We start from the raw sequence: 15,909 nt of genomic DNA, 5'->3' as shown, positions 1-15,909 counted from the left end.
TGAATATGAACTCAAAATTTACACCCGCACTGAAAGTGTTTAAAGGGTGTGATATTTTATTCCTTACCGCAATTCATTATACCTACTGCAGCAACAGGACGAAGTTGTTAATTTTCTGAAAAAATCGGGGGTGTTCGTTTTGCGCGAACTTTGTTAAACTTTGACCTTACGTGGTTTTTTTTAACGTGCGGGCACAGGAAAAAATAAATGCGGCCACATATAAATATTTATTTTTACAATTCATTTAAATTTTCAACTTCCTAGCTCAAGAGAAAAACGATGTTGTGGTTTTGGCCATTTTTTTCGATTTCAGCCCACTGGGGCGTAGGGGAGTACTTCTGCGGTGTGCTCCTGCGTCCACGCTGATGGTCTCTACAGCGTGAGTTGGACGCCAAAAATTATAAATTGAGTTCCTAGAATTAATTAGTGAAAAACTACGATTAAATATCGAGTATGGATCCTAGGAATTATTATATGTTCTGAGAAATTCCCGATTTTTTTTCTCCAGACTAAGCCTGGACAAGTTCTCAGTATCGGCGCCGCGGCGGCGCCTATCTTAAGTCCGATTAAAATTCAATCACATTCTTCACACATGCTCAAACATTTGAAATAAAAGTTCAGAGTTTATATACTCGAAGAGTATATAAACGAAATCTTTGTCGTAATATTCGAGAGAGCTTCAGAGGACATCTTCTACCGTAGATTCGTAATTTGATAAAGGCGGTAATCTTACCCGGTCTCGTTGGCGGCGGGGTAAAGTCCTTGCCTGCCACATAAGATGTCGCAGGTTCGAGTCCCGCCTAGGTAGGTTGTCTCTACACATGTCATGGATATTTTCGTGCGTATACTTGTCAAGTTGAAAACTCCGACGTAAAAGGCCAATAGTGCTGGTTTTGATGGTAAAAGAATAAATTATAAAAATTGGTTACCGAAAATACAGACAAAGCTTACACGTTAGACCCCCACTTAGAAAGATCATACACTACTGACGGCCTTGCGTGTGATTACGACATTCCATTCACTAAGAAAACAATAAAAATAGATCACTATTCAACGCAATAGGATAACTTGAGAGCTACAACCGATACAAATCAATAAATATCTGGGTCCAGAGGAAATGCCAAGGTGAAGTGAAGTATCTGGGAGTTATGATAACTTCGAACCTATTGTGGAGAACTCGAGGCGTCTTCCGAAGTAGTATTTACGATATTAGTAATTTTAAGTAAGTTAACTCGACGGAGTATATGTAGACGGTGGAGCAATCCACCTCTAATCTGTGGCCTTAAACTAAATGCCTCCCCGTTCTGGTCCTTTTCACCCGAAGGAGTGATTACATTTTTAATGTTCATTGGCGACAGTGGCATCCATTGAAGGATCAAAAATTATCAATATGCAGTAACAAATGACGTTTACTTTACTTTCAGATAAGAACCATGAAAGTAATGTATACAAAAATGAATATAGACCCTATGTTTTCCACCTTTTTTATGGCACTCATCTTGTGACAGACTACGTTGTATAAAAAAGGTGTTATTACCGTCTCTTTAGCTGTCTACCCGAAAGGTAAGATAAAAGAGAAGCACTAATTGAAATGCAGAGCAAATGTGTCACACGGCTCAGTTTTGGATTCAGATAAATTAATTGAAAAGCGTACAGATACACCCGCTGGTATAATTTAACCACCGTCTGAAAATACAAGTATAGACCGGTTTTATTGAAATATATCGAACTTTCACCATATAACGCCTGAATCTGTTGAACTAACAATAATAGAAGTGAGAAAACAATAGGGTAGTTTCCTTCATCAAAGAAAACGAAAGTCATTGAATACTATTCGTTGCCCACCATTAGTGTATTCATAATATACAAATTATTTGGTTTTAGAAATACCGGTTTAGACGAATGGCAATTGTCAATTTTATCCTCATTTGAAAAAGGCTAGATTGGCGCCCATGCGATTCCACTCCACGTGACGTCACAGGGACCTAGTTTCTATACGAGTAGATATGAGGTTTATATCGTCTGAGATTACCAATGCATGCATGAGGCACAGAGCTCAGGGAAACATCTCTTAATAATCACCTATTAAAAATGGCTAAGGTCGGAAGGTTTTTACCGTTTGATAAGGTATTAGTAATCCTTATTTAAGCCAAGCGCTACCAGCTAGCATGGTACTCTGCTACCTGCTAGCATCCTGCGTCGTATCAGCGCTCAAAGCCTCGCCCCAAGGTCACCTCACACGCCGAAAGCTGGAACCAGAAATACGTCACACGAACTTCTCCCATCAATCCTACTTAGCCGTCGCGTTTTCGCGCGCTTGAAATTTTTCACTTTTCGTTTAAATAAATATCGTCATTATAGATATCGTCAAAAATAGATATCGTCATTAAAAAATCTAAAAGCGTGAAATACGTACTACAGAGGTAATAATCTTTCGAATTAGGCAATAAAAAAATATTAGGAAACCACCCTATTAATAAGACGCTACATATGGAGAATGTTTCTCTGTAGGAACGAGGCTTGGACTTAGGCAGGTGCAGAGTCAAGAGAGGAAGCATTCGAAATGTGGTGCAACCGAATAATGATGAAGATAGAATGGATCGATGGAGTGAGTAATGAGAAAGTGCTACGAAGGGTGGGAGAAAAGAAAAGTCTTCCAAAAATTTTAAGGAGAAGACGGGACAACTTAGTTGACCACATAATGAGGCATGGTACCCTGATGAATATAGTCGTATAAGGCCACGTGGAAGTGAAAAAATTGAATTGATAGGTCATACTCCATACAGCCCTGATTTAACACCATATGACTTCTTTTCATTCCCGTTTATCAAGAAAAGATTTCGTGGCCAACGTTTTTCGGCGCCTGAAGAAGCCGTTGATGCATTCAAAAACCACGCTTTGGAGGCAACTCAATCGGAGTGGAAAAATTGTTACAAAAATTGGTTCGAGCGCATGCAAGAGTGTAATGTTTATCATGGATTGAATACTTAGAAAAACAATAAGTCCATTACCAAAAATAAATTAGTGTATTTTTATTACTAGGCTAAAAGTATAAATAGCAACCCTCGTACACAACCGAGCAAAATAAATAGCAACCGAGTCGGTTTTCGAAACGTCGGCACCAATGTAAAACTTTCACCCAATGGACAACCCGAGTTCAATTACTGGACATCATTCACTGGGAAACGACTAGATCACAAAATCTTAAGTCATTTAATACGAATCCTGCTACATAGGGGCTTTTCTTACACGATTTTGAGCATCAGTCAAGCGTCGGTCAGGCGTTGTGTTAACCTGCCCCGTAAACGGGCCAAGTTTACGCAACGGACTTTGACCTATAAACATTTTTTTTACGGTTAATAACACAAATAGCCAACAACTGAATCTGTATCATTTTTATTTCATTAACTGATTTATAAAACCACAATGCCCAAAATTTCTTAAGCTAAAACGTAAGAAAATTCATTGAAAAAAATCCGCGTAAACGTGCTCCGATCCACCCTATGTAGATTCAATAAAGAAAATGTCATTCTGACAAACAATTTTGATACTCATTCATGTAGTTTTATTGAATCTGTATCCTTATTTTACTATAGTAAATTAAACATGATTAAAAACGATACAGCCGCTATTGATTTATAAATGGTGTAACTAAACTAAGTTCATTGATTGTTAGGCGGTACGAAGTTCGCCGGGTCAGCTAGTCCTACTATGAAGCCCCTGCTCGCCAGGAGAAGACTCACCTTGGAGAAGACGAGAGGCCTTTGGTGCATCTCTGCGTCCACCGATGGCTCCATCCTTGTCGCTTGTGTTGACACCTCTCAGTGACTGTCCGCCCTCCACCTCAGCGCCCTCCCGCCTTCGACCCTTCGCTCACTGGGGGGTCGGCCATGACCCCTGGCTCAAGCAGAGGGAGGGGGGAGAAAAGCTGATGAACGCCCTGCAAAAGAAAAACCCATTTTAATTCATCATAATTAGATAAATGTCAAGAACATCATGACGTGTATGCCTGTATCGTGGATTTTTAAAAACTATTCGATAGAGTGAAGTGGGTAAAGTCAATGGATATTCTCAAGAAAATGAGCTCAAGAAATCGGTAACTTTTATATGGTCCAGAATGCGCAAATGAGTGTAGCGGACAGAGAATCTGGGTGGGCAATCATTGGCCGAGGAGTGAGGCAAGGCTGTCCTCTATCGCCGTTGCTTTTTAACGTGTACGCTAAAAAAAAAGATGGTAAGAGAAGCGTGGTAAGGATTGTGCGGTGTGGAAGGTAACGGGAGGACCACCACATTACCTTCCCAAGAAGATGCAGTCCTGCATCCAACACGAGATGGCAAAATTCACGATAAAATTTTCAGGAGGTAAAATCCCCAAATCGATCTCTACAGGGGAGAATACACAAGTCAAAGGAGAGAGATGCAGGATTGGGTCATGGAACGTGAGATCATCGGAGGAATGCGGCCAGTGGCGTAGTCAAGGGGGGCACATGCCCCCCCAAACCAATTAACTTTAACAGAAAAATATTAACCTCTGAATCTAATTTATTTTACTCCACCAATATGTTTTAGCAAAACAGCTTCCCGACGACCCATTATTTGAGTAGTTTTAAGTGAGGAAATAGTATAAAAAGTGATTTGTAGGGATTAAAATGTTCACATTTTCCCCAGAAGAGGGTTCCACCTCCCTGACCTCCCGGGTCTTGCCCCTCCCCCCCTCTCAACACATCGTCCCGGCTACGCCCCTGTGTGCAGCAAACTGGAAGTAGTAGATAAGCAGGCTAGATTTGGACATCATAGTAGTGATCAAGATCAAGTGGACGGGAGCAGACGACTTCTTGTGTGTGGGATATAGAGCTACACATTCAGGTGATGATCATAAGATCGCAGGTGTTGGAGTAATCCTAAAGATGTAATCGGGAATAAGAGTGGAGATAAACTGCCCGTACAACTAAAGGATAGTGTTCATCATAAAAATTTTCATAGCGTTCTCAATGTGCCACATGTTGTATTGAATAACTGGAACCTTCTGACATACCATATGGCTTAGAAGGACCAAGTTTGTATATGCAAATAAAGGCAATTATTATTTCTAAAAAAAATCATGATACAAGGGGAACGGACGGACACAGTGACAGTGCAGGAGCGTATGCCAAAGTCGAGCCTTTCATTCACACTGCCGAAAACTAGAATTGTTTACCGACAATTGTTGACAATTTGTTGACAAATACAAGGTAAGAAATAAAATTTTCTAAAGATGAAAATTACTGTCATTGTAATAGACACGATTCATGGAAATATTTAAAACCGCAACACAGCATTGCGTCGACTGATTAGGTCGTCTGTCTAAAACACTAAAATCTGAAACTACCGAGTCCATGCTTTACTCCGTTCAAGGGTTAAACAAAAGATAACCACCACAGTACAAAAAATTCTTCACATTTATGTTAATACGGTCGACAGCGAGGATAATTCCAAATTGTACAGATTGTACAAAATATAACACTACGAGGCACCTGCATTTCCTCTGGCATTGAATTGAAAGCAGACACACGAAATGAAAAAATTCCAAAACTTTTAATTTTGAATGCGGAATGGCGTGAATAACATATAGCTCGCACGAACTCAGCGACGATGGATGAATTCGTTTATTTTTTTAATTCTAGAGCGAAACTGGAAACGCGCGCGCCATGCAGAATAGTCCAACCTCATTTCTCTCGAGCTAAAGAGCACGCAGAGAGCCGATGAAGTCACACATCAACAAGCACGGACGTAATCCCAGAATACGCTAATTTGACATTTTCCGGCAGGAAAGCCTCACGACTCAGTCGCAACAGGTGATGCAGCGAACGCCTCATTCAGGCCACTCTTGCATCAATTACAGCAGCCGTAAGCAAGCGTTCTGCCTTTCGTCCTTACAAGCCGTGTGAACACGTCCTCACAAACCTCTCTCAGTCGCCGGATATAAGGAACTTGATATTAATCAGCATTTCGTAGCCAACTGGATGGGTTCCGAAGCCTTGGCCTCATTAAGAAAGTATCATGAGGTACAGAAGTACGTTCTCCTTATCAGTGGCGCAGCGAGGGGGGGTTTTGGGGGATAAAACCCCCCCCCAGATCTCAAACAATTTTTTAAGTTTAATCTATTTTATTTATTTAGATTAATATTACTTATAGAATAGAGTAATGATTAATAAAATATCCCTCAGAAAGCTGTAAAACTCACCATTTTTAACCATCTATCTTAATTTTTTTCCGGCGGAGGGCCCTCGCACCTCCCGCTTACCCTGGCAGGTATGCCATACCCCACGACACCCCAGTATTAGTTGCACCTGAAACCCCCCCTAGCCTTAATTCCTAGCTGCGCCCCTGCTCCTTATGATACAACCAGATTACTCGGAGAAAGCATCAAATTCAGCATTTTAAAAGCGCAAGGAATAGGTCTTCAGCTACGCGCTATATCGCCAAGCTAATTAAGGAGATTGATGGGAGAAACTAATAACACAGTCAGTATTCCATAATTGGTACAGGGTTATAACTTGAGAAAAAAGGGGACTTTTTACTTTTACGGCTCTACCGTGATGTAGACAGTATGAGTGCTCAGAATGGTATCTATTGTTGCATAATCACAATATCTTCAAAGATTAGGGTTTATTTATTAGATTTTTTCTTAAATTCATTTGTTTTTTGCAGGAAAGTTTTGTTAATGTGAAACATTAATAAAAATCTATGGCACTGTCTAAGTTAGAGTATTTTAGATTTAATATAGTAGAGGCATTAGAAAACAAAGGTGTATCAGGTTAGGGGGAGGTATCCCTTACTTGGGACAGCAGAAAAAATAAATAAATAAAAAATAATGGTGGGTTAACGATTTCTTGTTTTCAAATTTCATGGGTTCTTCTGAATTTTGGTTAACATTCACAGTTTGTGGTTATTCCCTACATTATTTTTATTTATTTTATAACATAAAATCTGTCCCAAGTGTGGGCTAATAACTGAATTGCATTTTCATGAAATGTAAAAACTATTGAAAATACTAACGGTATAACACTGAAGTTGTCCGGGATATTTGGTGATTTTTCGCAGTTTTTTTACTATTTATCTTAATCGCCCCGAAAACATCGTATATAAGGCTTTTATCGCGGGGTTATGTAAGTAAGAACAACGTAGGACGTTCACAAACACCCATGACTTACATAGGGGCAACCTACCCAGGCGGGACACGAACCCACGACCTTCAGTTTTGCAGGCTAGGATTCACCCTCTACCACCTAGGCAGCCTTATTGTCACCGAAAATAACTCAAAATATGCATTTACGTTATGCCGTACCTTTAAATTATAAATACAAAGTAACACAGATTTCTCATAAAAAAGAGGATGAATCGCATTCATTCCTTGTTGAGCAGTACACTTTCCACTGAGGTAGTGTGGTCCTTATTAGAGGTTAGCCTTAGAAACGTGTACGTTATTTTCATAATACTATCCCGAAATGCTCGTCCAATCTACCTACTTCATTGACTGACGAGCACAAAAATACGCTTTCAATGCTATATTTTCTGGAACATTCTTTTGAAATACCGTATTTCATACAGGTTTTATTACGATACCTCTGTTTGCATAAGAAATACGTTGATTTACGCAATAATATTCATTTTATGTTGAAAAACTGATAAAATATTGGTAAAAGCATAAGAATCTTAATAATAATAAAAGTTAGGCAAGTCACCGAAAAATATTCTCTTGGTAGTTAGCAAATAACTACCGTAATTCAGTCCAAATCACACTGGTAACGTAAATGGCTCTACGATCGGTTCAAATAGCTGGAAAAAGTCTCCAACGGAAAATAAGGACTAAAACACCCTCATCATCCGGCATTAAACTTACTATTCGGCACCTAAATTTTGCTTATTAATCTTGGAGGATATCGCCTAAAATGGGAAAACATTTTTTCATTGGCATACGCTAACAGTAATTTTGAAATTTCATACAAGTTCTTATGACGACACCAGTCTGTAAATAAGAAATATGTTGATGTACGCGAGATTATGCATGCCATACCGAAAATAATTTTAAGGAAACTAACTTACAAATTCACAGAAAAAAAATGCAGGACCTGGAGATAGCAGCGCGAAAATTGGCGTGAAACTTTGAAATGCGCAGTACCGTAGTCATTTTTTTTTCATACGCCATGTGCGTATTTATATTATTTTGACAATGAATATGAAATAAGGTCGGTATAATCAGGGGCGGTCTGGCCAGGTCGGCTGGTAGGCGATCGCCGAGGGCCCATAGCTTAGGGGGGGGGGGGGGCGCAACGCTGAAGAATGGTGAAGATAAAAGGGATCGGCCGAGTAAGTAATGAGGAAATGGTAAGTACAACGGGAGAATAGAGAAGTCTTTTAGCAAGTCTTTAGGAAAAGACGGGACAACTTAGTTGGCCACATTCTCAAACATGATGGACCGATGAAAACAATCGCAGAAGGACAGGAGGACGGTAAAAGGGGCAAGGGGTGGCCCCGAATGAGTTGCATAGGGCAGGTTATCAAGGATGTGAAAAAGAGAAGAAATACGTCGATGTGAAAAGGCTAGCGGATAGGAGAGAGGAATGGAGAGCTGCGTCAAACTTATCTCAGGATTGTTGAGTTATGATAATGATGAAAGTGGCTTACACGCTCGAAGAGTATTACCAATATTGGTCCTCTATGCATAAAAACATTGTACAATAGCATGCACTGAATACTACTATACTGTATATTAACTCACAAATATACAGTATAGAATATACGAATCCATAATTAGATTTTCTCACTAACTCCGCAGACTCGTTAGTTTAAGAAATGTGGAATCATTCTTTCCCATATTCCATACTGCAACGTTATACGCAGTAGTGGATACTGTTTCCATATGAAGATAAATGACCAATTTTTACTTCTTGCCACTAGCTATGCCATTCATTTTTGCGGGTCATGAAAATTACAATGATGATTAACGAAAAACAACATTAGAAGTCGACAGTAGTTTTTTAAAAAGTTCATAATAATTCTACTTTTTTACTATCCACACTAAAATAAACAATGCATCGTTATGCCTGCATAGATCCATCCTTTCCTCAAAGTGAATTTAAAAAAAAATAAATGTGCCCCATCGTCAACTTGAAGCGACGAAAAAGGGCAATTGAAATGGTACATAGCAAAGCTTTCTTTCGAAGAGTCCAATATTACGAGTGACACCACCTCAGTTATCTGTTATTTTCTAACAATTGTCTAAATATCTCATCGCAAATTTCTCCCCCTAAATTCAGCCTTCGTGCTCGTATCAGTGGTTATTGAAAGTAGGTCATTTGATTAAGAATGCGAAACCTCATAGCACCGCAGTGTAGGTTAATTATTACGAGGCTGGAACATCGGTGTGAATCGAGTTTGTGAAAGATAGAAAAGTTATCTAGGTGAACATCCGGTGGCACGGTAAACCCAGGTAACACCCGCTCATGAAAGGTCATTGCGGTCCAATTTATGTGATAAAAATTAATAAAAAAATGTGGTTCGGATGGTTTTGAGAGAACTGTTCCTTATTAAGAATAAGATAAATGAATTTGACAGTTTCCCTTTGGTATATTTTAATAACACTGAAAATAAAATGATTCAATGCCGCACGAATTCTAAAATTAAAGCATAATCCTTGAAATGATGCCGTGGCCGAAATAAAATAAAGATAGTAATAATAAACGTAGCTAGAATATTTTGGTAACCTTCCAAATAATCTTTTTATCCCCCAATTTGCCCATTAAAAAATTAATAGTAAAAAGGCAGTTCAAAATGGCCTAGAAAACTTACTTACCGCGAATTGGCACAACCTGAGGCTGAGATAGCCCAACCGATCGAACTCATTGTTTTTTGTCACTTTAAGGATGTTTTACCCTAATAGATTTTTATATTTTAGTGGTGTGCATTACCGCGGGGTGATTTTCGTTTTTTTGGTTTATTTTAAGTAAGAGGGACATTATAAACATTTCCTTGGGTGAAAAGTTTGGGAATATTTTTTTTTCATATAGCATACGTAACTTCGATATTCTTCTACTTTTCTACGCCTCGGAAATTTAAATCTACCTTTCGGCCATTTAAAAAATCAAATAATGGGTAAAAGTTAATTTAAAAAGCTATTTGTAATGCGAATATGTTGCTCTCTCTCTACAAAAAATATACTGTAATAGACCAATTAAATATTTTGCCCGTGACGAGATAAGAGAGACGACCTTTTTGCCTTTTTCATAGTTTTTAGCGTGTTTTTCTTAACTATTTTGACCGTAGAAGCTACACTTTTACGTTTAAACAATGTTTCATGATTCATTGTTGTAGCCAAATAAACAATGGGTAAAACAATATATGACACGACCCTATGGAGCTTCGGCAGAATAGGGTAGTTTCTTTCATCAAAGAAAACGAAAGGCATTGATTGCGATTCCTTACCCACCATTAGTGTATTCATAATACACAAATTATTTCGCTTTAGAAATAGAGGTTTAGACGAATGGCTATGGTCCATTTTTATCCTCATTTGAAAAGGGCCAGATTGGCGCCCATGCGATGCCACTCCACGTGACGTCACAGGGACCTAGTTTCTGTACGAGTGGATAGGAGTTTCACATCGTCATAGATTACCAATGCATGCATGAGGCACAGAGCTCAGGGAAGCATGTCTTAATAATCACCTCTTAAAACTAGCTCAGGTCGAAAAGTTTTCTTCGTTTGATAAGGTATTCATAAGCCTTATTTAAGCCAAGCGCTACCAGCTAGCATGGTACTCTGCTACCTGCTAGCATCCTGCGTCGTATCAGCGCTCAGAGCCTCGCCCCGAGGTCACCTCACTTGCGGCAGCGGGAACCAGAACGACGTCACACGGAGTTTTCCCCGGCATTCATACTTAGCCGTCGCGTTTTCGCGCGCTTGAAAATTTTCACTTTTCATTGAATCGCGAAAAATAGATATCGTCATTTAATAATCTATAAGCGTGAAATACGTACTTCAGGAGTAATAATCTTTCTATTTAGACAATAAAAAAATAATAGGAAACCACCCTATTGCATACAAATGCTTAAAGTTCAGCGGTCTACCTTTTTTGCGGCGATAGAAGTCATCATCAACGTAAGATGATTAAATAGCAATGTGTCATGAAGAACATAAAAGCACAAAATATTTAGGTTAAGTTTGGCGGAACAAATGTGTCTTGTTAAAATGTATTTTCAAGATTATCAGTTCCTGAATTATCCAAGGAGCTTCACCACCAAGCATTTTATTTTTGTAAGCCATTTTCTTTTTCCAACAGTGGCATTTTGTTATTTAATGTACCGTGCTCATATTACTTAAATATCCTAAAAACAACTCCATCATCAAGCCTCGGAGTTCACCCATAGCTTTGCATTGTAAATGATACTCAACGCTTTGTATTATAACATGAAATAATAAATGATTCTATTATATGCCGGACTCGGTGGCGGCGGGGTAACTGGAGAATAAACGAACTATCGCAAATGCAAAGCTTGTAAATATAAATAATTCATCGTCGTATTCGAAATATTCACAAGCCAATATTTAACACTCGTCTCCATCGGTCGGTATGATAGTGTTCCACTAAAAAAACAATGATATCCGCTATCATAAGGATATTCCATTAGGACTTCGCCTTTTATTCTACCATGCTGATTCGATTTCGAAAAATAATTATGCTAAACAGTTCATTCATCAGCTTAGAATTAGCGCACTTAACTAACTTTGTTTCCTACGTCAATTTTCTATACAAGGTTCCTGCTGAAACCGCATTTGTATAAAGAAAAACGAATATGGCCACTAGCAAATGTGATTCAACAAAGTAAATTTCACACCGCTACATAATATGAGCGTTTTTTTACAGACAGATAGCAAATTTTAAATTCGGTTTTTCTGACTGATCTTACTTTAAATCATAGCTATGCCATTTAAAATAGCCAAAGACCAAAATTTATGCTCGTACCTTACCAAACCAAAGGAACATGTGGAAAATTATTATGAACTAGATTTTCACTAGAAATTTTTATGACATTCGCCTTCATAAAACAACTTCCAAAACCTGCTAAAATTCAAAATTACCTCCAAAAACATATATTCCATTAACTTACAATACTTTAGCAAGTTTTTACGAAAGAAACTTAAATACTTGAATTTATTTTGAAAATATAATTATCGGACATCTATAACGGTGGTTTTCACTCATAGTCCCATTTTTTCACTTTCATGAGACATATTTTTACTGAGTTTTCTTTCTTTTTGTGACATTTTGTTATTTAATGTACCGTGCTCATATTACTTAAATATCCTAAAAACAACCCCATCAACATGCCTCGGAGCTCACCCATAGCTTTTCATTGTAAATGATACTCAATGCTTTGTATAATAACATGGAATAATAAATGATTCTATTATATGCCGGCCTCGGTGACGGCGGGGTAAAATCCTCGCCCGCAAACAAGAGGTCGCGGGTTTGAGTCCCGCCTGGGTACCCAGGGTATGGCTGTCCTTTACGTTACAATTGTTAACATGTTGAAAGCCCCGAAGTAAAAGGCCATAGAGAGCTGTTTTCGGTGGTATGGGGAGAAAATAAAAATAAATAAATGTAACAAAAACATTCCGCTGCCAATCCAGCATCAAGCATGTGTTGGCAGTGCTGCCGAATTGGGTGTTTGTCCTGGCTGTAACTTCGGTAGTGGTGAATAAAATGCACCAGGGTACTACCGAGGTAAAACGTGAATATCTTGTATGATACGATTGGTCGGAACGATCTGGTGGAAGTTCTTAACATTAGTTAAGTGAGGAATAACAATGTTTCCACAGGATTTATTTTAGCACGAGTTTCTTTGTTGAAAACTTGATATTGTTGTTTGCGACAGCGAAACGCATCGTGTTAAAATAAAACACAGTAGAAATATTGAAATTAGGGCGAGCAGACGAAGGGACCAATCCGGACGTGTCCTCCTTTATAGATATTGGTCCGGCGGCCGGGCGGATGTTTTAAGAATCGGAAAATGTCCTCCTTTTTAAAAGTCATGATTTTAGTGTGTAGTAAATCTGTTTATAGCCATTCAGAACTTCTCAACATTTCTGAATATTTCTTCAGCAAAGCAAGGCACGATGAAAATGCAGAGGGGATATTTACTCTAATTTCAGAGGACTGCTGAGAGAAACACATTAAACATGCCTCAGTAAAAATCTATGAAAAGAGTTCTGTTAAAAATGCGAAAATTTCTTGAAAAAAATTAGATCCACAGATAAATATATACAATGTAAGTGCTAACTAATTTTTATTTTTCTTAATTAACTACGACCAACATTAGAGTACGCATCTCTTGTCTGGGACCCTCATTTTAAAGGAGAGGTCAAGAAATTGGAGAAGGTGCAGAGAAAAGCTGCTAGGTATGTGTTGGGAAAGCATAATAAAAACGGAAAGTGTTTCAGAAATGCTCAGAGTTCTAAGGTGGGAGAGTTTACGAGAGAGGAGGAAAAGAAGCAGGCTACGTAGCATGTTTAGAATAATGAGTGGGGAAAAAGCATGGAAAGAATTTGGGAAGGACATATCAAAACCCAGCTTTGTTGGAAAAAATGATCACCAGTTCAAGATAAAGTGCCGATCACAAAGGACAAATGCGAAGCAGTTCTCCTTCCTGAATAGGACCATAAGGGACTGGAACGACCTACCACCAAAACTATTTGAGTCCTTACCGAAAAATTTACATAGTTTTAAAAGGCGGTTGAAGAAGTAGGGACCAATGGCTTTTTATATTGTTTTCTATTGTTTTTTCAAGTGTTTTCTATTGTTTTTTCAATGTTTTCTATTGTTTTTTCATCATATGTACATGTTACCACCAGGCCAATGGCCTACTTGTAACAATTTTAATAATAATTATTATTATTATGAAATTTTCGTTATTTTTCATGTGTCCTACTTTTTCCCCTTGGTCCTCCTTTTTCATATGTGCTGTGCTCTTTTTCACCTGGTTCACCCTAATTGCAATGTCTCCTTTAAATAATAACAAGTGAATGATACGCAGTACTACCGGTCGCAGGTATTATTTCCTATCGCTAAAGCTGAACAGGCTAGAGGCCGAGCTCCATAGGGATGCTATACGAGACAGAGTCATCAGTGAGAGGGTAGGAGGAGGGGGTGGGGATGAGAGCCCCGCCCCCTTTCCACTCGCATTCCTGCCATCTACTCATCCTCCTCCCCGCGTCATTTATTGGGAAACACTCATATTCACCGCTTCCATTGAGAGAGCACAGATAGTCAAGGGTTGCCTTCAAATGACCCACTTGTGTAAAAACGACACGTGCCGTGGGTGGGTGGTGCTAAAAATGCTACAGCGATTTTACCGTTCGCAATTTTGGAGTGCATCAGTAGTTATTTCCCCATGCATCCCGAAGGATCTATTAAAAACTCTTTAGAAGCGCATGAAAAACTAATGGATATCACGAAATTGCATCGTTTCGCGTAGTAGGTATTCCCATAACCAAAACATCGCTGAGACAGCTCGCATGTCACGTTATTTATTGTAAAAAATGTTATCTAACACGTCACTGTAGTTTTTTTCCCCACGCCAATGATGGTATGGAAATGTAGTAGCACGATTATATCAGGACTGACACACATATATCAGGTCGTTCATGAAAGACAACATTGCCATAAAAATTGAAGCCTATAAAGAACGAATGGCTTTACACTTAATTACTCCAAAAAACTGGCATATCCTTCCAATAGCAATCGAGAAAGGCAAAGGTAAAGGAAGCATTACACTTACAAGAAAAATGAAGAGACAGTTTACATTAGATATACAAAAATGTTCAAATAATGAAACACATTTCTATAATTTGTCATTTAAAACAGAAAATTTTCTAAGTTTAACTGGCAAAGACATTCCCAGTCTCTGCAATCGGGTCCTCAAGGTGAAATATTTTCAAATTATCACTTAAACAGCAATTTTTTTAATTTAGAAATTTACAATTGCCGAGGTATCTTTGCCATCATCTGATACGGAGATAATTTGATATCAAAAATAGAATGCGAGGAGAATTTCAAGATACGATTGCCATTGGACTACCGTCACCTCAAACATTAGAATTCCTGGAATAACTTGCGAGAAATACTGTTCTCACCACTTTAAACCTTGAAGTGACCAGGGTAGATGAAAACCAAGAACCGTGCATGCAACAGACACCCAAATGCATCTTGTGTCCACCAGAGTAATTTCTAGCCTCGGCGTAGTAAACAACAGAGTAAAGAACACGATTCCCTTGATTTGGAATGACCTCAAGGAAAACAGCACCAACACTTGTAAGACTCATCTTTGACACGTATGATAAGCAAGCATTTTACTCATCAAATGATAACAAACAGGACATTTTTGGCAATGGAACATCTCAAACTGAATACACTTCACGCACCATTTACAAAAAAATCTACGTCCAAGGTTTATGAAATATGTTCGTCATATTTCTTCCAAGCTATAAACAACAGGCATTTAGAGGATAGTATTCAATCATGTAAAATAATACTCACTCAAATCCAGCTGTCGCCGAGAGGCAAAAATATCGCTTGATTCTATGCAATTACGTCCAACCCCATTGGAGAAGACTCAACGCAGACGAGAGGAAATTAACAATCGACAATCGGCACAAACAATATCCGCCAACCGCGGGAGCCTCCGACATCGAAAAACTGGGGTAACTGAGCTGCGTAACTGCAGATTAACTGTCGAATAAGCCAGGATATTCGCAATACTGGGCAGTCCGGCCCGAAATATCGCTCTACAGGACGAGAATATGCTCAATGTCCACTATTGAGGTTCCTTCCCTCAGTCACTTCAGACGTACTCCCGCATCGATCGCCAA

At 38.7% G+C, this 15,909-nt stretch overlaps 1 protein-coding gene across 1 annotated transcript in view; it reads right to left on the bottom strand.

Moving 5' to 3' along the window:
• LOC124164972 overlaps positions 1-15,909 on the bottom strand; it is a 135,117-nt gene extending 119,208 nt beyond the window's left edge. The window contains exons 1-2 of the mRNA XM_046542211.1: positions 15,578-15,909; positions 3,744-3,940 (exon numbers count right to left, since the gene is read on the bottom strand). Of these exons, the coding sequence (XP_046398167.1) occupies positions 3,744-3,797 (54 nt within the window). The 5' untranslated portion in view covers positions 3,798-3,940; positions 15,578-15,909. The remainder of the gene's footprint in view (positions 1-3,743; positions 3,941-15,577) is intronic.

The sequence above is a fragment of the Ischnura elegans genome, chromosome 9 (genome assembly GCF_921293095.1).
Source record: "Ischnura elegans chromosome 9, ioIscEleg1.1, whole genome shotgun sequence".
Lineage (NCBI taxonomy): Eukaryota > Metazoa > Arthropoda > Insecta > Odonata > Coenagrionidae > Ischnura > Ischnura elegans.
This window is presented reverse-complemented; position numbering and strand designations above follow the sequence as displayed.